We start from the raw sequence: 23,368 nt of genomic DNA on the forward strand, positions 1-23,368 counted from the left end.
TCAGTCCTTCCAATGAATATTCAGGACTGATTTCTGGTAAGATTGACTGGTTTGATCTCCTTGCAGTTCAAAGGATTCTCACAAGTCTTCTCCAACACTGCAGTTCGAAAGCATCATTTCCTTGGTACTCAGCTTTCTTCATGGTTCAACTCTCATATCCATATATAACTACTGGAAAAACCATAACTTTGACTAGATGGACTATGATGGCAAAGTAATGTCTCTAATTTTTAACATGCTGTCTAGTTTAGTCATAGCTTTTTTTCCAAGGAGCAAGTGTCTTTTAATTTCATGGCTGCAGTCACCGTCTGCAGTGATTTTGGAGCCCAAGGAAGTGAAGTCTGTCACTGTTTCCATTGATTCCTCATCTATTTACCATGAAGTGATGGGATCAGATGCCATGATCTTAGTTTTTAGAATGTTGGGTTTTAAGACAACTTTTTCACTCTCCTCTTTCACTTTCATCAAGAGGAATTTTGAGATGGAGGGAGGGAACTTGACAAGTTTCGCAAATAAAGTTTCCCATTTTCTCAATACATTGAGATGGGATTCCCTGCTATAAACTTTGGGAGAAGTCTGGTTTTGAGGTCTCCAGAACTGTGGGTCAGGGATGCCAAGAGGTGACTTCAAGGATTGGTTAGCCAATCAGATGACTAACAAGGTTTCAGAAATTCCCATAGTTGACAAGGATAGTTGGAAATGTAGATGATTATGGAAGGAAGAGTATAATTCTCAATGGAATCCCCTTTTCCTATCTAATAAGTAAGTCACATCATTTTCTTGTGTGTTTTAGGGGACATAAATTTACTTTCCATAGGGATTGAAAGAGAGTAATTCCCGCCCACCCCCACCCCCCCCACACACACACAAATAGGAAACCACACAGCAATTTCTGCTTGGGGCTCATTGAGTCCAGTTTCATTTTTCTGCCACCCTTCCAACTCTTTTGATCATGATTATTGCTCAGCCAATACATATCCAGGAAACATCTCAAATGCAATTGAGCCATGTGTTATGGTGGGGAAACCGTGAACCCTGCTTTGCCGAATAAGCTGTGTCATTTTTGGATTTTCAGTTCCTGCGATGATTACATCCTACCCAAACACCACCCTGGCCACTCAGGGTCAAAAGAAGGAAATGAGCTGCACGGCCCATGGTGAGAAGCCCATCATAGTCCGCTGGGAGAAAGAGGACCGGATCATTAACCCTGAAATGGCCCGTTATCTCGTGTCCACCAAGGAGGTGGGGGAGGAGGTGATTTCTACTCTGCAGGTAAGAGCGTGGCAAACAGGACAGATGAGCACCCACCTTCACAGGCAGACTAATCCTGTCCTTTCACTTAAATGAGTGCATGTGGGAGAAAGCCACAAATCACCTTTTGAAACAGTTACAACGGGACTTCCTTGGTGATTCAGTGACTTAGCCTTCCCAGTGCAATGCGGGGGGTGCTGGTTCAATCCCTGGTTGGATCGGAAGCCTAAGATCCCACATGCCTCGCAGCCAAGAAACCAAACAACTTTTTAATAAGAAGAACAAAACAGAAAACAAATTCAATAAAGGCTTTAAAATGGTCCATGTCAAAAAAAAAATCTCAAAGAAAAGAAACATATATGAAACACTATCTACTTTTATATAAAGGGATTCCAGAGTAGCCTGCAAAAATAGTGCTTTATCCTACATGTGGTTAAGAGTAAAATTATTGCCAACATGGCAGGGAAACAAACTGTAATAATAATAATAGGACAGAAATGGCATTTTTTTTAAAGGGTAATTACTTTACAAAATTTTGTTGTTTTCTGTCAAACCTCAACATGAATCAGCCATAGGTATACATATATCCCCTCTCTTTTGAACCTCCCTCCCATATCCCTCCCCATTCCCCCCACCCCCAGATTGATACAGAACCCCTGTGTGAGTTTCCTGAGACATACAGCAAATTCCCATTGGCTATCTATTTTACACATGGTAATGTAAGTTTCCATGTTACTCTCTCCATACATCTCACCCTCTCCTCCCCTCTCCCCATGTCCATAAGTCTATTCTCTATATCTGGAGAAACAGCATCTTTTAATGACAGGTAATTTTGGAGAAATGACAGCCTGTACTGTGCACATTTTTTTAACTTCCTGAAGAAAAAGTCAGAAGGACTCTGCCACAAAAATATTACAAGGAAAATATTTTGCTTCTTGGGGGAAAACCCAGAATAAAAAAGTATTGCAGTCTCAGAATTTTTAGCACTGCTGGTAGTTAGCTGAGTGATTCTTTTAATATGGGGGAGAAATGATGCTCTAAGACACACATGAGAAAAAATTAAAAAAAAAAAAAGCCCTGTGTTTGAAACGTGGATATTGATTCACTCTTAGGCCCAATCCTGGAGTCCTGGGAGACCAAACCTTTATTGCAATGTTTATAGATCTGTTTTGTTTAGGCAGGATTGCTCTGTCTGTTTTAAAAATCCACTATGAGATTTAACCAAAACTCCTCCCAATGACACTGTTTAAATATTTACAAACATAGTACATTATGGTCTGATGGACACTCTGCAAATGATACAGAGAAACTTCCATCAGGTTGGGCTCTACTGACTTGTGAATATTTTGGAAATTGATGGCTGAGGCTCATCATTGTCTTTTAGAGACAAACATACATGTATCAATAATGTAAAGAAGGCATTTAATAAAAACATTTTTCTCAACTTAAAAAAAAGAATCCACTATGAGATTTATTTTAAAAAGTGGGAGTATGTGGAATATATGTCAACCTGAACCTGACATCCTACATAAATTTCACATCCAATTTAATGAGCTGGCAGCTGACATGAATCTATCCATCTGCACATTTACAATTGTGCTGAAATAATTTGTTCTCAGTTTTGTGTGTCCTTGTGTGTGTGTGTGTGTTTATGTGTGTATTTGGGGCTGGGAGGAGAGTGAGAGTGGAGAGGTTTTTATAACCAAGAGCCCTTTGAGTTGTTCTCTCTCTGCATTCCTCTGGGTAAGATGGATTTCTCTCTGCTTTACACATAGATTTTGCCAACGGTAAGAGAAGATTCTGGCTTCTTCTCCTGTCACGCTATCAATTCTTACGGGGAGGACCGTGGAATAATTCAGCTCACAGTGCAAGGTAGGATGGACAGAACCTAGGGGGAGAAACTCACCCGTGTCAGGACACTAGGTGTGTGCCCAGGCTCGGGTGCCCGGGTGGCCTCAGCTTGACACATCACACTTCCAAGTCCTCAGAAGGTGTTGAATCTGAACAAAGTTGGTGCTAAAGCTTCATTTTGCAGATCTCACGTTTATACCAAGGTGCAGCCCCAAAACAGAGGGAGCAAAGTCCATAAAGGAGCTGGGTCAGCTGACTGGGTGGCCCAGACCGTGTACCTTTTTTGTTCAAATTTAGGAATCCTTACTAGATGTTCTGCCCCTGGAGGAGGGAAATGGCAACTCACTCCAGTATTCTTGCCTGGGAAATCCAATGGACAGAGGAGCCTGGTGGGCTACAGTCCATGGGGTTGCAAAGAGTCAGACACGATTGAGTGGCTAAACAACTAGATGATCTGAATGAAAGTTTCATATTTGGGGCCAAAATAGTTTCCGAATTAATAGATCCCAAGCCAGACCAGAAGAGTGACATGTAAATCCTCAGGTCTGGTCCAGCTTTATAAGTGCTATGAAAATTGGCAAATTTGGAAAAGTGAAATTGTTCCATCCTAAAATGCAATTAGGAAAAAAAATACTTCCAGGTTTAAAAAAAAAAAAAGTCTGCCGTGTTGAATGCTGACAAAGCTTTTGTGAGTCACTCGGCATTTTCACTAGCATCTTAGGGCTGAACGATGTTCAAACTAACCCAGGTTTTCGGTTGACCACACAGAGCCCCCAGATCCTCCTGAAATTGAGATCAAAGACGTGAAGGCGCGCACCATCACCCTCAGGTGGACCATGGGCTTTGACGGGAACAGCCCCATCACGGGCTATGACATTGAATGCAAAAATAAATCAGGTAAGTCCTTCATTTCCTCCAGCTGTCCTTCCACTTCCAGAAGCTCTTTTATTGCTTGCCTTTCATTGTAAGCACAACCTGGACTCTGGGAAACTCAGAGGGAGCTCTTTTTGCCATTCTCTTTCCTTGCGTGAAGGACACCCACCCCCATTTCCTTTGGTGGGAGTGATTTTGTGTTGAGGTCTCTTTGTTGGGTCAGCCCTGCTCCTTTTCTCCTTAAACAAGCAGGACCTCAATCCTGCTCCCTCCCCATGGGTCACTTTGGCCCTGTCACCACCAAAGGGTTCACAGGCTGCTGCCAACCCAACCCGGCCACCGGCATTATTTTTCCCACCTTCCCATCTTCCCTCTGCTTCCCTCGTGTCCACATCCCTGAGCCCTGGCTGCGTTCAGTGTCCGTGGGCTGAGCTGAGCCGTGGTGGTTTGTGCAGAGGGCCACGTGTTGCTGAGACAGCACTGACCCTGCAGGGACCTCCTGGATGTGCAGGGACAGGCTGGTGGTACAGATGCAGCCAAGCACTCCTGTGCTTCCTCTGGGCAAGTGGCTGGCTCACCAGGAGCCCAGAAATAAAACAGACCAGCTGTCAGGACCACATCAGGCACACCAGTTAATCATCTTAAAGCAACAATGACAGGGCCACTTTGAACATTAGGACCCATCAGGCCGAGGGCAGGGTACCACCACTGTGGCTCCAGGTCTGGACTTGGACACAAAGACATGAGGAATTAGAGCAGCATCAGCTCTCGAGGGTTTGATAGTCTCACAGTCCGGGAAAGTGGCCTCGTTTCTCACTTTCTGGGTGCCGTGCGTCATTTCACAGCACACTGTCATGACACATTTATCTCATGAGCAAAAAGTTAAGCTGGTGGCATGTGGAAAGGCAGATCAGGTGGGCAGAAATGTTTCTCTAGGAGCAGGCAAGGGGCAGGGTAGGGGAAAGTGCGAGACTGGATGAGGAAGTGAGTCCAGAAAAAGGCTAAGGGTGGGGGTTAAGGAAAGGAATTACTGAGGATGAAAACAGCTTGCATCAAACCAAGGATAGAAGTCATAGCAATAGTGCTTGAGGATGGCTAGAAGTCCTGGGTTAGAGACGCATAAGAAAAGATGTCAGAAGAGGTATGGTGACCAGCTTGGTCCCCTGAGCCACAGCCAGAGACCTGGAAGTGAGGTGCTGCTTCCATGGACCCTGAGGAAGCCTCCTGAGAGGAGCATAGTGGCCGTGGTCACACTGTCCCCTGGAAACATAACAGATCCCATGCAGGAGATGGAGGTAGAGGGCGGCCGGTGAGCAAGCTGAGGGCAGTGCTGACCCCAGCAGGGATCTTTCAGAAATCAGGACCAACGGGCTTGCCCAGGGCCAAGGGCAGAGAGGAGGCCCTGCCTTCGTTCCAAAGAAATAAGGTCAGGATGGAACCAAAGATGGAGAAGTTCTGAGATCTGGGTCTTGAAGTTTCTTAGGTGAGGCGGGCATGTTCTTGCAGAGAACAGCCTGGAAACTGAGGGCAAGAATGAAAACTCGGCAGCAGCACACACACAGTGGGGATGCTCTGTAGAGTCTACAGAGAGACGGACAGACCTCCCCACCACCCCCCCCGCCACCAGCCTCGCAGGTCGGCACTAATAGAAGGACTGCAGGTCTGGGAGCCAGTGCCCGCAAAGCCAGTCAGGGGAGCAGCTACCCACCTCCCTGTCTTCAGGGGATCGGTCATTTACAGGTGCTCGTGATGATCCAGTGATTCCTCAAGGGAGTTTGGGTTCAGCGTGTGTCTGGCCATATCTCTAACCAGCTGTAACCACCCCCGCTGCCATCCTCCTCTGTGAAATGGGCAACCACAGCATCACCTGTGACAAGGGTCCCTCAAAGGCTGCCCTCCCATCCCTGGACCACATAATGACTATGGTTACTCCCACCTGCTGCTTAGACCCCACTCCTCATTTGACCTCCACAGGGATGCATCCTAGGTCCACACTTAAGCCCATGCCTCCCTTTCATGTCCTCCTGCAGTCTCTCTCCTTTCCTTGCCTGGAAGATGTGTGAACTCATATTTAACTGTGTGTCTGTGTGTCTTTTTTAATTTATCAATATTTTCTTTTATTGCATCTGGGTTTTGACTGAAGTTAGAAAAATCATTCTCTGCACTCTGGTTATAAAATAAATCAGCCTGTTTTCTCCTATTGTTTTGTGTTTCTTTCCCTCCCTTTTCTAAATTGAGATCTCCAGTCCATTTGGAGTCTACTCTTGTGTACACTGGGAGAGATGGATCTGATTTTCTCTTTTCCAAAAATGGGTCTTCTGTTGCCCCAACATCATTTATTAAAAATCCACCTTGGTCCAGTGATTTCAGATGCTGCCTTTATCACATACTAAGTTTTCATATGTTGTTGTTCAGTCACACAGTTGTGTCCACCTCTTTGTGACTGATGGACTGCAGCACGCCAATCTACCCTGTCTTTCAGTATCTTCTCAGAGTTTGTTCAAACTCAAGTCCATTGAGTCGTTGATGCCATCCAACCACCTCATCTTTTGCTGCCCCCTTCCATATGTAATTGAGTCTATTTCTGGACTTTTCTATTCCATTGGTTTACCTATGTATTAATGCAGCAGTACCAGACTGTTTTAATCATAGAGGCTTTATGTCTTAATATTTGGTAAGGCTAGCCTACCCTTGCAACTTTTCCCTTCCAGTGTTTTCTTAGCTTCCCATGTATAATTTCAGGATCAACTATTTAGTTCCATAAACACATGTTTTTGTTATTGTTAATGGCATTCCATTAAGTTTCTTAATGAGAGCTTCTGACATTTTTATGACGTTGCTGTGGATTGAATTCCCACCCCTAAACTCTTTGATCAAATGACCTCCCTTGCATGGTTTGAAAACAGATGACATGCCTTAGTTTTTCCATTTGCCAAGAAAAATAAAATATCCCAAGTCCCTTTGCGTGTTCCTCCTCGGACCATCACCTGGCCCTTCAGCTCCGCTCAGGCCCCGTGGCAGCACCCCTGGGGTCATCTGACTGGGCCCAGGCACAAAGGAGCCATCACCTCCCTCGTTTGGAACCTTTGACTTTCTTCATGTAGGCTGCGTCCTGCTGGTTTCCATGGCTGCCACATACTGGGAGCTCCTAGTGGCCACTGCTTCTCCTCCAGGTGGACACCGAGATCCCCTTTCCATCCCCTTCCAGCATCTTGCCCCGTGTGCAAGCCCAGCCCATCAGCCTGCAGCCTACTGTGTCTGCTTCCTTCTTGTAGGGCAGCCTGCCATGTTCCCACATCCCCTCTTGGGTGCCTTCCCCCCGAGGCCTCACAAGTCACTTCCCGGGTTAGTGCCTTAGTCCCCCCCTCCTTTCACACAAGGGCTCTTGTCCAAGGAGAAGACAGAGCAGAAGTGGCTTCATCAGATGCTGATCTTTCCTTCTCTCGCCCAACACCATAGGTCTCGTCCTCCGAGCCACGTCTTCATTTTCTACCTTTTGCATAATTTTGCCTCTCAGACTTTGGATCACCCTCACTTATTCAAGCCTCTAACAGTTCTTCTCCAAATGAAGTTCACTGCCTAACATTTGTCCCTGATGATCTGCTGTCCTCCTGACTCAGGTCATATCCCCTTCAAGCTGGACTCATCAACAAGCACGTGCCAAGTAAGAAGCTCATCAGAAGTCTTCCTCTAAGCACGTGAGACTTCCATCAGATTCCTAGAAAATTGAAATCAAGTCTCATCAGATATCCAACAGAGACCTTCTGAAGGTCCCATGCTGCAGGAAGCTGGCCTAGAACTTGGGGATAACACAATGGGGTCAAATCCCAGCCTCACTTCTCAACACCTCAACGACAGGGTCTGAGCTTCTTGACCTTCACAATGAAAATAAAAATCCCCGCTTCATGAGGATGTTGTCAGAATCCAATCGAAAATGCAGTCTGTCCAGACTCTATCTGTGCAGCAGAATGACCCAGAGAGCTGTTGGTCAGTCCCTCAGTGGTGTCCAGCTCTTCCTGATCCCATGGGCTGCAGCACGCCAGGCCTCTTTCCCTCACCATCTCCTGGAGTTTGCCCAAGTTCATGTTCATTGCATCAGTGATGCCATCCAGCCATTTCATACTCTGATGCCCCCTTTTACTTCTGCCCTCAATTTTTTCCAGCATCAGGGTTTTTTCCAATGAGTTGGCTGTTCACATCATGTAACCAAAATATTGGAGCTTCAGCTTCAGCATCAGTCCTTCCAATGAGTATCCAGGGCTGATTTCCTTTAAGATTGACTGGTTGGATTTCCTTGCAGTTCAAGGGACTCTCAAGAGTCTTCTCCAGCACCACAGTTTGAAGGCATCAATTCTGTGGCCCTCTGCCTTCTTTACCAGCCAGTTTTCACAACTGTACATGACCACTGGAAAGACCATAGCCTTGACTACACAGACCTTTGTTGGCAAGGTGATATCTTTGCTTTTCAATACACTGTCTAGGTTTGTTATAGCTTTCATGCCAAGAAGCAATTACTAACTGTTTAAACAATTAAATGCCTGATGCTAAGTCATGGATGGAGCCTCATGTGGTTCTAACCACATGAGGTTCTATATGGATGCCAGTTTTAATGTCAGATGGTTCATTACCCAGTTTCACCACTTATTTGCTCTGTTAACCAGACCAGGTTGCCTACCCTCTCTGAGGCTTGTTTTTCTCCCTGGTAGGAATAGCACCATGAATCTCAGAGGTGCCCTTGTGGCTCTCACATGCTACAACCTCCCAGAGAGAGAGAGGTATTTTTTAAAGCACAAATTTTTTTAAAAGTACCACCCCCAGAGATTCTGACTGCATGGATATGAAAGTGCAGTTGTCAGAAAGCTTTGAGTTGTTTCCAATGTGCCCATAAATATGAGGACTGCAGAAGTCACCCTTGTAAAATGTCTAGCAGGGCACCCAGTGAGAAGACGCTGCTCCGAAACCTGAGTTCACCTTGCTTCCAGCTTTTCTCAGCCCACCACCTTGACTTCTGCCCAAACCCGGCATCTGCTCTTCTCTCTGAGGCTGAGCCCCGTGGTCCACACCATGCAGACTCCACTTCCCTCTGACTTCAGAGTTGTTGGGTTGTTGTTGTTCAGTCGCTAAGTTGTGTCTGACTCTTTGTGACCCCAAGGACTGCAGCATGGCAGGCTTCCCTGTCCTTCACCATCTCCCAGAGTTTGCTCAGACTCCTGTCCATTGGGTCGGTGATGCTATACAACCATCTCATCCTCTGTCACCCCCTTCTCCTTCTCCTGCCCAATGGCAGACCTAGAGAACAGTGCAGAAAGTTCCCACAGAGACTGTTCTCTGTGTACAGCTTCCATTAGGGGCCCTGTTCTGAGGTTTCAGTCCTGTCTACACCCCAGAAGTACAGATCCTCCCTTTGACCCCCTTGGACCCCAGAAGCAGCAACTCTCCACTCTTACTTGTGCTGGGAGCCTCAGCATCTCCTACAGGTCCCTTTAGCCAACCCACATCTCAGTAAACAGACACCTTACAAACCATCTTTGTATGACTTATACAATCTCCTCAATGCTACATGTACTTGGGAGTCTAGAAACCACCCTCCCCTTCCTCCATTGGGCAAGACCTGTAATCAGTCCTCACAAGCATTTCATTCTTCACCCTGCTCTTCCTGCTCATGTCCTTACCCCAAATCTCCCATCCATACTTGCATCCTCCAACTCCATCTCTAGGCATGCCTTTCTGCTCGTGACATATTCCTCCTAAGAAGTATCTTTGTCTATCATGTGTTCTTGCTAGTTTTATTTGTATTTCAATTTGCAGTTCCATCCTCAAGTGTCAGAATTTCCCTGGGGTCTGTTTTTAATGCTCAGTGTGGTATTCTCAAGCACACTTTGTTTATAACCCATGACCAGTCCGTGTGCACTTCGGAATCTGAGATCAGAAGTGGCATTTTTGGCCCCTTTCTCAGCTCCTCTCCTGGGTAGCCACGCCCTGTTTGGGAGTCATATCACATACTAGAGTGTTTTTGGGAATTTCACTAGACTTTCCTCTTCTTCATTCAGTCTTTAAAATCCTTCAGGGTAACACACGTCTTTCTCTTTCTCATCCTCTTGATCTTTAGCTGAAAAGCCCACCCTGTAGTGTTTTGAACCATAGTCTAAGAGTTGTGATCACTGACATCACCTTTTTCTTTCAAAGTCTAATCATTGCAAGAAAGAAGCTAAAGATACCACCCCTTCTCCAAGGACCATGCAGTTCCTGTCTGAGCCCCCCATCTTGGTGACTCCCCAGGGGCTATTCACATGATTTCCTTGGCAGAAGAAGGAGACGGGCAGTCACTATATCCCTGCAAGCTCTCAGCCATCTCCTAGACACGCCTCAGGGGGTATGGCACGTTCCCATGGCCATGTCAGTTCCAGAAGGCTCCATAACGACCTGGGAAGAACCGTCAGACCCTACAGGTGTCAGCTTCCTCCTGGGGCTGGTTAGCAACTGCCTCTGCACCATGCAGTGCCTGGAGTTCCTCCCTGTCGTCCTAATTATCTTCTCCAGAAGGCCTGACTTTCTTTTTGTGGGATAAGGCTCCTACTCATACATCATTCTGTTGGCATGAACTTCCTTCCCATCACTTGTCCTCTACTGAATCCCATACTTCCGTTCTTCTATCATTTGTTATTTTGCAGCATCTTCTCTTTTTAAACTAATTTTTATTGGAGTATAGTTGTTTTACAATGTTGTGTTAGCTTCTGCTATATAGCAAAGTGAATGAGCTGTATGTGTACATATTGTTGTTCAGTCGCCAAGCCATGTCTGACTCTTCACAACCCCATGGACTGCAGCACACCAGGCTTCTTATTCCTCACATTCTCCCAGAGTTTACCCAAGTTCATGTCCATTGCCTCGGTAGTGCCATCCAACCATCTTATCCTCAGTCACCCTCTTCTTCTGCCTTCAATCTTTCCCATCTTCGGGGTCTTTTCCAATGAGCCAGCTCTTCTCATCAGGTGGCCAGAGTATTGGAGCTTCAGCTTCAGCATCAGTTCTTCCAAAGAGTACTGAGGGTTGATTTCCTTTAAGATTGACTGGTTTGACCTCCTTGCAGTCCAAGGGACTCTCGAGAGTCTTCTCCAGCACCACAGTTCAAAAGTATCAATTCTTCAATGTTCTGCCTTCCTTACAGTCCAGCTCTCACACAAGCCTTGACTGTGTGGACCTCTGTTGGCAAAGTGATTGCTTTTTAACACACTGTTTAGGTTTGTCATTGGATTTTCTTTCCATTTAGGTCACCATAGAGCATTGAGTAGAGTTCCCTGTGCTATACAGTAGATTTTCATTAGTTATCTATTTTATACGTATCAATAGTGTGTCTTCTCTTTTTCTGTCATGCCCTTCTCCCTTCAATCATTTGGACTCAGAAGGTACTGTTGCTTTCTGGAAATACCAATAGCTAGTTTCTATACACTCCATTCCCTGTAAGAGCCCTCAGAGGAAGACTTGAAGCCACATATTCCTCCTACAAGTCCAGGAAATCTCTTCCACTCGCAGTGATCTTTGGTCAGAGAAGCCCTTGGAACTTCCATGGCCATCATTGATGTGGAAAAGGGCGTGAGGTCATTCCCAGGATGCAGAGGTCTATTTGCCATGTATTATTCATCTAGGAAATATGCATTTATTATCTGCCAGGCTATGTGGGAGCACTGGGCCTACAGCATTAAACATGGCCAGCATGGTCCATGCCCTCATGGGGCTTAGAAACCAGCAGGAAACTCAGATTCTAGGTGAAATTCTTATGTCTGATGAGCTCAGCAGAGCAAATGCAAGAGGATCCTGGGATGGGCAGGGGGCTGTGAGAGCATGCATGCGTTCTCACTGCCACCATCTCAGGGGGATCTTGGTATTTCCACAACCACTATCATCTCTTGACCCCTCCCAATCCCAGTCAGCACCTGTTCAAACTCTTTCTGAAATAAGAAATATTCATTGATGTGCTCATTCGTTGGTTGAAGCCCAAGAGCCAGCAGGTACACACCATCATGGATTCAATGACAACTCTTTGTAGAAGGCATGCCCTGTCTTTAAAATTAGCTGTGGTTGAAAATAATTCCTACAGTTAAGGATTGGAGACAAAAATGATTTCAAAACTTAGAACTTAGAAGTGTACTTAATGACCAGTGCTTATGGGGGAGACTGAGATTAGTTTTTATGTATTTCATTTTTACCACCCTCCTTTTGGAGAACAAGGGGTCTGACACAGCTAAAGGCTTTGCTGGTTTTCAAATACTTTTAAGAACTAGGGATTTTTTTTTTTGGGTGGAGGGCTACTCAAACCATATATATATATATATATATTTTTTTTTTAAATCATCTTGTACCATGAGTGCTTGGAAGTAGCTGTCTTTCACTTTATTGGCATAAGCTTCCCTCACTTCTGTTTTCCTCTCTGATTTCTGCCAGGGAGTCTGTTGTGTTGCCTCGGACAAAACTCCCTGAAACCAGCTGCCCACAGCCTTGTACCCCACAATGTGGGTGTTGAATGTTTAGTTTTGCATCCCCTCTGATGGCTAGCCCGCCAGAATACTGGCAGCATTGCATTGAGAATTCAGTTTGAGTTGTAACTTTTTTTCTTTCCTTCTTTCTTTTTTTAAAAATTCCTACTTGTGAACTTTCAAAGGCAGAGGGAAAAAACTCATGTCTCTATCTCTTCTTTTTTGAAAAACAAAACCCAAAAGACTCCTGGGATTCTGCTCAGAGAACCAAAGACGTTTCCCCTCAGCTGAACTCGGCCACCATCATTGACATCCACCCTTCCTCCACCTACAGCATCCGCATGTACGCCAAGAACCGGATTGGCAAGAGTGAGCCTAGCAACGAGCTGTCCATCACCGCGGACGAGGCAGGTACGTCTGATGGGCAGGGGGCCTCTGGGAGCGGGCTGGTGGGGCTCAGATGGTTAATGCAAAGTCACAGCCGTGATGAGCACTTTCTGTAGCTCCACGCCCATCAAAAACACAGACAGCACTCTCTGCCTACTTTGAAGGCACTGTTCTTCAAATAGGACTCAGGTCAAGGTTCTCACACCCAGGACTTAAAAGAAAGACATATAAGGCTAATGATCTGGTGAGATTTAAAGAACCACGCTGTTCTTACAGCCCTTTTGTCTGGATGCGTGGAATCCTGGTTGACAGGAGAGCCAGGAGCCTGTCTTGCCCAAGTCCCAGTGCAGTCAGGGGAAGAAGGATCACTTAACTAGAAAACAGCTAGAATATTCTCTGTTTGGGGACTAGGGGGAAGGTGGTACAGATAATTTTATTGACTGGAAACAACAATATTTCCATCATCAATGGCATTGCTGTTTTTTCCTATGACAAAGTATTTCATGTTGAAAATGTCGAAGATTGAGATAGGCATTTTGAAGACAAAACAGTGCACACAATCCTACCACCTAGAGTTACTGATGGATACATGGATATCACACACTAAATTATTCATCACACATGCATGCGTGCACACTCACCCACACAGACATAGACACACACAGACACACAACCTTCAATACAGAAGTTTGCTCGTGGTCCCCTGGGTTGGCAATAACCTGTTTGCAGAGGACTAGGCAATTGGGCAGTGGACTCCACCTGCAACCTGCCTCCTACAGAAGAGGAACAAGCTAGCTGCCCTAGGGCTTTTCTGCATAAGGAAAGGGAAAGAACCACAGCCTGGTTCATCTTTGGGGGGGCGGGCAGTGCAAAAGAGTATCCAACCCCAAACCTAGATTTTCTTTTCCTGCCCCCACTCAAAGCTCATCAGCTACCCCCAACTGCTGCAGGGAAGGTGGAAGCTTGGCCTCAGACCTTCGTTCTCCGTCTCCAAGATTAAGGGGATCATCTCCAAATGGTGACGCTTCCACAAGAGGTCGCTGAATCTTTCAACTGCAGTTGTTCTTGACTCTGTTCCTTACTTTTCTCTTGTTTTTGTTTAGTTGCTAAGTACTGTGCGACTCTTTGAGACCCCATGGACTGTAGCCTGCCAGCCTCCTCTGTCTATGGGGTTTCCCAGGCAAGAATACTGGAGTGGGTTGCCATTTCCTTCTCTAGGGGATCTTCCCAACCCAGGGATCAAAACAGTGTCTCCTGCATTGCAAATGGGTTCTTTACCAGTGAGCCACTGATGAAGGCTCACTTCTCTGTTACCCTCACTAATTGCACTTTGAATAGACATCACTTATCTATATCTCTTAAAGACTTCCTAAAGTTTGTAATCCTGCCTTCCACCATTTCTTTAATAAATCCCATATTAGGTATGTCAGTTATTTTCTTTATTGAAGTATAGCTTGTTTACAATGTTGTGCCGATTTCAAGTGAATAGCAAATTGATTCAGCTATATATAGGCATATATACACATATATACATACATATTCCTTTCCATTATAATTTATGACAAGATATTGAGAATGGTTTCCTGTGCTATACAGTAGATCTTTATTGCTTGGCTATTTTACAGATAGTAGTATGTATCTGTTAACCCCATAACATAACCTCATAATTTACCTCTCCTCCTCTCTCCCTTTTTGTAATTGTTTTTTCCTATGTCTGTGAGCCTGTTTCTGTTTGGTAAATAAATTTATCTGTATCATTTTTAGATTCCACATATAAGCAATACCTGTTTTTGTCTGACTTACTTCACTTGGTATCATAATCTCTAGGTCCATCCATGTTGCTGTAAATGGCATTATTTTGCTCTTTTTCGTGGCTGAGTAATATTCCATTTGTACATGTACCACATCTTCTTTATCCATTCTTCTGTTGATGGACATGTAGGTTGCTTCCATGTCTTGGCTATTGTAAACAGTGCTGCTATGGACATTGGGGCACATGTATCTTTTCAAATTAGAGTTTTAATCTTTTCCAGATATATTCCCAGGAGTGAGGATTCTGGATCACATGGCAACTCTATTCTCTAGTTTTGTAAGAGACAGCCCTGCTGCTTTCCATAGTGTCTGCATCAACTTACATTCCCACCCACAGTGTAGGAGGGTTCCCTTTACTCCACACCCTCTCCAACATTTATTATTTGTAGACATTTTGAGGCCATTCTGACTGGTATGAAGTGACATCTCATTGTAGTTTTGATTTGCATTTCTCTTCAAGTTTTCATTATCATAAACTCTACTGTGATGAGCATCATTTGATATATCCTGTGATATATCTTTTGCCACTTCCAACAATATGTTTTATGTTAAATTCCAAAGAAGTAGGATTGCTGGATGAAAGCAAATGCCAAAATCTAACTCCTTTGTTATGCATAGTCAACATTGTCCTCAAGGAAATAGGTTCACATTTATTGTTTTTCCTGAACTGCACCTACATATCCATTTTCCAACTCTGGATACATCAGTTCTTGAAAAATCATTTTCAAGGGTGAGAGATAGGATAGCTTTGTGCTTCAGTCTGAGGGCAAGCCACTTCTAATGCTTGGAAATTCTCTCTGTGTGATTTCTCATCTGCAAGATTCACTTAATGATGTCTTTCTACTCCTCACCACAAACATGTTGGGTAATTGGAAAAAACCCTAATTTCTGAAAGTACTTTGCATGGTTCTGAAATAAGTAGGAAATGAGTGTTAATAAGCTCCTGCAAAAATAGAATCTTATTTAAATATTGATGTAAACAACACACTCACTTCCTGAAATTTCATCATGCTGAGGATTTAGGGAGAATAAGCTGCCCCCAGAAAGAAAGCTTTGGGTCAGGGCTGAGCCTTCTCCTTCCTTTGAGCCACTTTTCTGACTCTGCCCACCTCCACAGCCTTCTCAAGGCAGGGATGGTTTCCAGTGGTGCATTTTGCACCATTTTCCCCATCACCATGACCGATGCAGGCGCGGTGGCTTTTTCTCTGCCGTTTCCTCTGTGATCTCCCTGCAGCTGGCCGTTGCCATGGCAGCGCTTCTCTCTCCTGCCCAGGAGGTCAGGTAAACAGCCGCTCCTGGTCACCGGTCACCTGTGTGCAGCCCATTCCCAGGCATCTCTGCAGACAGATCGACACAGAGCACCCCACCCCCCTCTGCTTTGGCTCCTGGGCTGACAGCTGGGGTTTCACCAGGCAGCCCCACAACTCATCATTCACTCTTCAGACTAGTTAAGGGAGAATGCGCTGGATTGTCAGGCATGAGCAAAGAAAAGCTGCAAACCAGAACTTGCCTTGTCTTGCTGCATAGGTTTGTATATCTGGAATCACACAGCCATTTTCTTACGTGTGACTCATGTAGAAAGGAGGGCAGCTCTCCTGATCAAAGTCTCCTTCTCCAGCTCTGCTTGGAGTGACGGGGCTTGTCCCAGGCACCTCTTTCGGGAGCTGCAGCCATCTCAAGGCAATCTTTTCCAGCCCTATGGCCGTCTTTCCCTGAAGAAATAAGGTCATCACTTAAGCAGTGAGAATCCCCAGATGGAAGCTTCTAGAAGCCATAGACCTGCTCGTTTTTTATGGCTATGCAATACCCAAGGGCTTCCAATGTGGCGTTAGTGGTAAAGAATCTGCCTGCCAATCCAGGAGACACAAGAGACATGGGTTAGACACGAGAGACGCAGGTTCAATCTTCAGATGGGGAAGATCTCCTGGAGGAGGACATAGCAACCCACTCCAGTATCCTTACCTGGAGAATCCCATGGACAGAGGAGCTTGGCGGGCTCCAGTTCATAGGGCCACAAAGAGTCGGACACAACTGAATCAACTTAGCATGCATGCCAGTGCCCAAGTCTAGGACACCCAAGGATGCCTCTCACTGCCCACTTGCTGAGGAAAGGAGCCCATAAGGTGTAGGCCCAGGTCTCCCCTGCCCCATTACTACCTTGAAGCTACACCAGGCTCCCTGTGGCCCGAGCGGTGATGACCCTCCCTTCCTGCCCCCTCCTCCTCATGTGAGCTGCTCCTGCCCACGTCTGGAGTCCTCTGAGGTCTGTGCCCCTTTTCTGTCCTCTCCCTTGAAAAGCAGGTCAAACGTCACGCTCTAGTATAGTGCCTCCCCTCTGCTCTCAGATTACTTTCTCCTCCACAGAGCAGTCTCCTGGCTTCATCCAGAGGCTTGGTTCTTATTTGCTTATGGGGCTGGGCTGAGTCGCCTGGTAAGTCACTCCTGAATTTCTATCTCTGGCTCCTCATTGGAGAATTTGCTAAGGGTCTACCATGTGCCAGGTCCAAAATTGGGCAGAGACTGGGGTGTAAAAATGCACTGAGATGTAACGACACAGCCTACAACAACATGCTCATCTCTGACAGACGTAGCCTGGGGTATTCCCCGGCATCATGCAGTTAGGAAAGGACACCCTCATTTCCAGGGGCACGGGTTCAATCCCTGGCAGGGGAACTAAGATCCTTCAAGCTGCATGGTATGGCCAAAAAAAGAGAAGTAGCCTGGGTGAGCAGAACATTCTTTGCTGGGCATAGGAGACCAAGATAGAATTTAGTAAGAACCAAATAAATTGAAGAACAGTTGATACCTAAATGGGGAGAGGATGAATTCATTTAGTGACTATATATCAGATAAATAGCTTACTCCATTAAATTTTATTCATTCAGCACCTATTATGTGCCAAGTGCTGTTCTGGGCGTCTGAGACACAACAATGAACAAAACAGCTTGTCCTGCCTCTGTGGGAGGGACCAAAAACAGATGACCGGGGACCACTGGAGATGACCGGGGACCACTGTGGGTTTGACAGTTAGGAAGGGCCTGCCCACCTTGTATTTTCAGCCAAACAGAATTAGTGGGCTTCCTAGGTGGCGCTAGTGGTAAAGAATTATCATTTTTCACAGAAATTTGCAGTTGTCATGGGGCTTTACCTGTGGCTCAGCGGTAAAGAATCCTCCTGCAAAGCAGGAGATGCCAGCAACGCAGGTTCGATCCCTGGGTTGGGAAGATCCCTTGGAGAAGGAATTGGCAATCCGCTCTAGTATTTTTGCCTGAAAAATCCCATGGACAGAGGAGCCTGGGGGGCTACAGTTGATGGAGTCACAAGTCAGACAGGACTAAGTATGCAGGCAGGACATAGCCTTGCCTAGAATAAACATTAGGAACTATAAATATAGTCTTCATTTATTACTCTTTTACAAATTGAATAGTTTCAGTTTCTGTAAAAAATGCAGCAACTATACATTTTGGAAAATCACATTCATCAGTAATTCTTACCTCTAGCCTGCTCTTCGAGTAGGAATAAGGTAAATATTCTGGTTCGAAAAAAAAAATTATGCTTTCTAGTTTTAGTGCAATTTCAATTCAAGAGTGTTAAATAAATTCTTAAATGTTAAATGTCCACACAATTTTCAAATTTAGTTAAATCAGTGGATACCTAATGGCTGGTCTTCAATCATGTCAGCATTGGGAATTCAGTCTGCCTTGGATTCTAATTTTATGAAATTGTCCTTTTGCAATGAGATGAGGATCCATGAAAAAAATTACAGCTTAGGCATTGTAAGGAAAGCACTAAAATTCTGGAAGCAGACTAATTTTTTATGTCATTTTTTAAAAATTTATTTTATTGAAGCATAAGTGAAAGTGAAGTCGCTCAGTCATGTCCGACTCTTTGAGTTCCCATGGACTGCAGCCTACCAGGTTCCTCCATCCATGGGATTTTCCAAGCAAGAATACTGGAGTGGGTTGCCATTTCCTTCTCCAGGAGATCTTCCCGACCCAGGGATTGAACCTGGATCTCCCACATTGTAGGCAGACGCTTTACCGTCTGACCCACCAGGGAAGTCCTTATTGAAGCATAGTTGATTTATTTGTTGTTTAATCACTCAGTCTTGTCTGACTCTTTTGTGACCCCTGGACTGTAGGCCACCTCTGTCTGTGGGCTTTCCCAGGCTAGAATACTGGAGTGGGTTGCCATTTTCTTCTCTAGCATCATTTTTGTATCATTTTTAAATGGCTTGTCTTAAAATGTTTTAGAAACTTAAAGTAGAAAATTCAGCACCCAAACAAAAGCTCTTCCTAATTATATTGGGCCAAACTCTAATGTGTGTGACATTCTTTTAGTCTCTGCCTTTAATATAGATCCTATGATTGTATTTTAAGAGAGGAGAGATCTGAATCCCTTCATGTCAGAGACTAAGCAGACTAATAAATAAGTTACTAACAAACCACAGAAATCTTGAGAGACTAAGCCAAAGAGGCTTTGTATTCTCATAAACTGGCAGGTCTCTGGGACTTTAACCTTCCAAGTTGATGCAAGTGGTAAAGAAGCTGCCTGCCAATGCAGGAGAAGTAAGAGAGATGCAGGTTTGATCCCTGGATCAGAAAGATCCCATGGAGGAGGAAATGGCAACCCACTCCAGTATTCTTTCCTGGAGAATCCCATGGACAGAAGAGCCTGGCAAGAGACGGAGCACACACACACACACGAAACTTCCCTGGTGGTCCAATGGTTAAGACTTCATGCTTCCAAAGTAGGGGATGTGGGTTCCATTGCTGGTCGGGGAAATAAGATCCCACATGCTATGCGATGGGACAAAAAAAAAAAAATGTCAGGTCTGTCCTGGATACAGGGATTATCCCATGTCCCCAGACCACTTCATGGGAGAACTTCTTAAAATGCAAGACCAGACTTGAAAAAGCAAAATGCCCAAAGTTCACACATAATGTTTTCTGATAGCATCAAGGGAATTTTTAAACACTCTCCTAGTAACTTTGTTTTTGATTGTGAATATATCTCAACAAGAAAGTGACAGCTGACTATTGCCAGCCAACCCCTTGAAAAGGCTGCAGCAAAGGACAAAGAATCCAGAATGGGAGGTACTCTGCATTGCCTCCAATTCCTAACCAGCAGACTCCCTGTTCAATCTGACTTCACACAATTAAATTAAAATAATCAAGTCTTAGTGTAGCCGTCAGACCTCAAAATACCTTTTTCAAGGATTTTTATGCATGCACCACGCGCTTCTCGCTGACCACAGAACTTCTCCATATTTAAGAGAAACCTGTTCCATGCACTTTCATTGCATCTGATATGGAAATATTCCTGCAGAAAGGGCTGATTTTCTTTACTACTACTGCAACATGGGAAGCCCCTCCCCCTGGGTATAGAAATGAACTTCAGCATTAGCACTCTCTTTGCACCTGGAGAATCAATAAATCCGAGAGGCTGCAGGACCCCCAGAAAATTCACTGTCCCTGTGACCTGCTAGGGAGAGAGAGAGAGTGTGCTCTGAGTTTCAGCATCCACACAGCACTGCACCGATCAAAGCAAGGACTCACTCTAGACTTGGTTCCTAAGACCACACAGCTTTGATTGAGTCTGTTAGGAAAAGAGGGAAAGACTGATATGCAGACGTACGCCCGAGCCTGCTGTGAGAGGTTCCCAAGCCGAGGTGGGGGCTCCTGGGCCCAGGAAGGAAACTGGTGGAGGGAAAAGGCAGGCTCCAACCTGCCCAGGGGGCAGTTGTGTTTAGGTTTCCCCTGCGAAGGTGGACATGGCTAGGATGTGGGGTGCAGGGAGGTGGGGGTGCATGGAAACTGCAAAGGAAGGCAGGACACAGATGGTGCAAAGTTAGGGTGAGGGACGAAAAGTCTGAAGCTCTGAAGGTTGCCACGTCCCCTTTAAAGAAGTAAAGTGAAGACCAGAACTAATGTTTAGGAACAGAATTGAAAACTGGTGCCAGGCACCATTGCTGGGCTGGAGGGGGTGGTCAGGGACAGAGGCTGTGTCCCCAGTGAGGGCAGAGCCCTGGTGAGTAAGTTTCTGGGGGAGCTTCCAAGTGGAAGGGAGCAGCCTGCAGACCCAACTGTCTACCTGTTTCTTATAAATGTTTCCAGCTGCTGAGCAGACACCTTCGTACAATAGCCCCTCTTCTCTTCAAATATATATTCCTAACATGCAATGAAGCATCTTTCCTGGAAAACTGGCTTCCTTTCTTCACCCCCTTGTGTTAACATTCTCCCCCACAGTCCCACCATCCCCGACTGTGGAATGAGAGTGAAAAAGAAAGTGTTAGTCATTCAGCTGTGTTCGACTCTTTGCAACCCCATGGATTGCAGTCTGCTAGGTTCCTCTGTCCATGGGATTTCCCAAGCAAGAATACTGGAGTGGGTTGCTATTTCCTTCTCCCAGTGATTGAACCTGCATTCAGTTGAATTGAACTCCTGAGTCTCCTGCATTGCAGGCAGATTCTTTACTGTCTGAACCACCAGGGAACTTAGTAACAATCCCAGCACCCACTTCTTCCCAATGTTGCCACTGTTTATCCCCAGTTCCCCTAGTGGCATTTCTCCTGCATGCATCAGTGGTCTCATAAATCCTCAACTGAGACAGGGTGTGCTGGTTCCATTGCACATTATCCTTATCAGTGAAATTACTCCCTCTGGTGGGTCAGTGCTCTCATGCACCGGGTACACCCTTTTCCACAGGCTACTGCACCAGTCCAAGCCTCTATTGTGTTCCTGGCACCCACCACTCTTCCCCTGACTTTGTACCTTATGAATTTGGTGAGAAGAGAGACAATCAGATTTGAACCTGCTTTCTTCAAGGAGCAGGTGTACCTGGGTGTCCTCACCCTGCTTCCCTGCCCACTGGGTTCTCTTCCTCTCACCCCGGAGGTGCTGGCCTTCTGCCCCCCTCTCTCCAGCACCTCCCCTCTTGCTAATCGCCTGGGACCTTGTTCTTTCAAGTATACCTTTTCTTCTTGCGATTTGAATTTCTCCTTTAATGTGCGCCATAAAAACACCCAGTGAGAATAATCATCATTCCTGCTTATATGTTCTAAGCACACTGTTTTCATAACCCAGACATACATTCTAGCATCCCATCATATGGAGAAGGAAACTGAGGTGCAGAAAAATTGTCACCTGCAAAACACCTCCAAGTAACTAAGCAAGGGAGCCAGAATTTGAACTCAGGCAGAAAGATTCAAGTGCCCGTCAACTTAGCAGCTGCATCGTGGCATCACTCAAAACTTCTTTCTCTGTTAAATGGAAAACACGTTCCTGCTAAAATGACCTTATTCTTTCCCTTCCTCTTCTTTCCAAACCTTCCATCTTGTTTCTGTTCCCTAGTTTTGATTTCTCATCTCCCAGTGCTCCTCACTTTTCTGCAAACTGGCATCTCTGCATCCACAGAAATGGCCTGTTCACAGCTCAGCAGTGGTTGTAAAGCTGTCCTCCCAACAATATGTGGTCACCCAGTGGGGTCTCTCCCTGCTGACCCCTGGGTTCCCTTTTGCTTCCACCTCCCTGAAGACACTTGAGTGTGTGCTGGGTTATCACCTCAGCTTCTGTGTGCTCAGCCCCTTGTTCTGATCAGACTGCAAACTCCTGCTGGACATGGCTGTCTCCTCTAAGTTTTAGGCTGTGTGTGTAATACAGGGTGGATTCCTAGTACAGAGTGATCGACTGTGCGTGGCAGGCGGTTGGCACCCCTATAACCACTGGATATAGGTTGGTGTGAATTGCGTGCTTTTTTTTTTTTCTCTTCCACTCCAATCTGCTCTCTGTGGCTACTGCCCCAGGTTAGTAAGTTTTCTCTTGGAAAGAGTGGAGAACTAAAGCCATCAAAGAGAATCAGAGGCAGAAGAATCCTTTTTTTCCCTCCCCAAGTAGTTTGAGTCTCCTGAGGTGCTCCAATGCACATCACTAAACAGAGTCTCCAGAAGAACCAGAGGGATCTTCGTAGCCACTATAGACTTTGATCAAATAAATGTTTCACCACTTTCTGTTTTACTGGTGTATTAACTTATGGTTTATTCATCAAGTTGTCAAAGACAAGGTGAGAAAGAATGCAAAGATGTGTGTCAAAATTCACTTTTTCTAGAAGCGAGTGAGCATGGGGTAAATGTGCACAGTGATTCAGCAAAATTGATTTTCCCACGAAAGCTGCTATGGCGCTTCTTCTGGCCCTGAGTGCTGTTATGTGGGTTTCAGTGCACACTGGAACTTATCTCTAACTGACCTGTGGGTTTTGGTCTTTCCAGCTCCTGACGGCCCACCTCAGGAAGTCCACCTGGAGCCCATCTCTTCCCAGAGCATCAGGGTCACCTGGAAGGTAAACCCAGCAAGCACGTGTCCTCCTGGCACTTTCTCCATGGGGGTGGGGGGGAGCCTTCACTCACATTATAAGTATTATGATGCCAAGGCATCCACACTTTTTTAACTTCTATTTTATTTTGGAGTATGGTTGATTTTCTGGGCTTCCCCGGTGGCTTAGCAGTGAAGAATCCACTTGCAATGTAGAAGACGCGGGTTCGATCCCTGGATTGGAAAGATCCCCTGGAGGAGGGTATGGCAACCCACTCCAGTGTTCTTGCCTGGAGAATCCCATGGACAGAGGAGCCTGGTGGGCTACAGTCCTTGGTGTCACAAAGAGTCAGACACGCCTGAAGCAATGAGCATGCATGCATAGTTGATTTATAATGTTGTGTTCATTTC

General features: G+C 45.5%; 1 protein-coding gene across 1 annotated transcript in view; it reads left to right on the plus strand.

Annotated features, from left to right (window-relative positions):
- Window positions 1-23,368, plus strand: part of DSCAM (DS cell adhesion molecule) — an 823,896-nt gene that overhangs the window by 667,700 nt on the left and 132,828 nt on the right. The window contains exons 12-16 of the mRNA XM_043875189.1: window positions 1,076-1,272; window positions 3,027-3,123; window positions 3,871-3,999; window positions 12,693-12,860; window positions 22,915-22,985. Coding sequence (XP_043731124.1) covers window positions 1,076-1,272; window positions 3,027-3,123; window positions 3,871-3,999; window positions 12,693-12,860; window positions 22,915-22,985 — 662 coding nt within the window. The remainder of the gene's footprint in view (window positions 1-1,075; window positions 1,273-3,026; window positions 3,124-3,870; window positions 4,000-12,692; window positions 12,861-22,914; window positions 22,986-23,368) is intronic.

Source organism: Cervus elaphus, chromosome 19, assembly GCF_910594005.1.
Source record: "Cervus elaphus chromosome 19, mCerEla1.1, whole genome shotgun sequence".
Classification (NCBI taxonomy): Eukaryota; Metazoa; Chordata; class Mammalia; order Artiodactyla; family Cervidae; genus Cervus; species Cervus elaphus.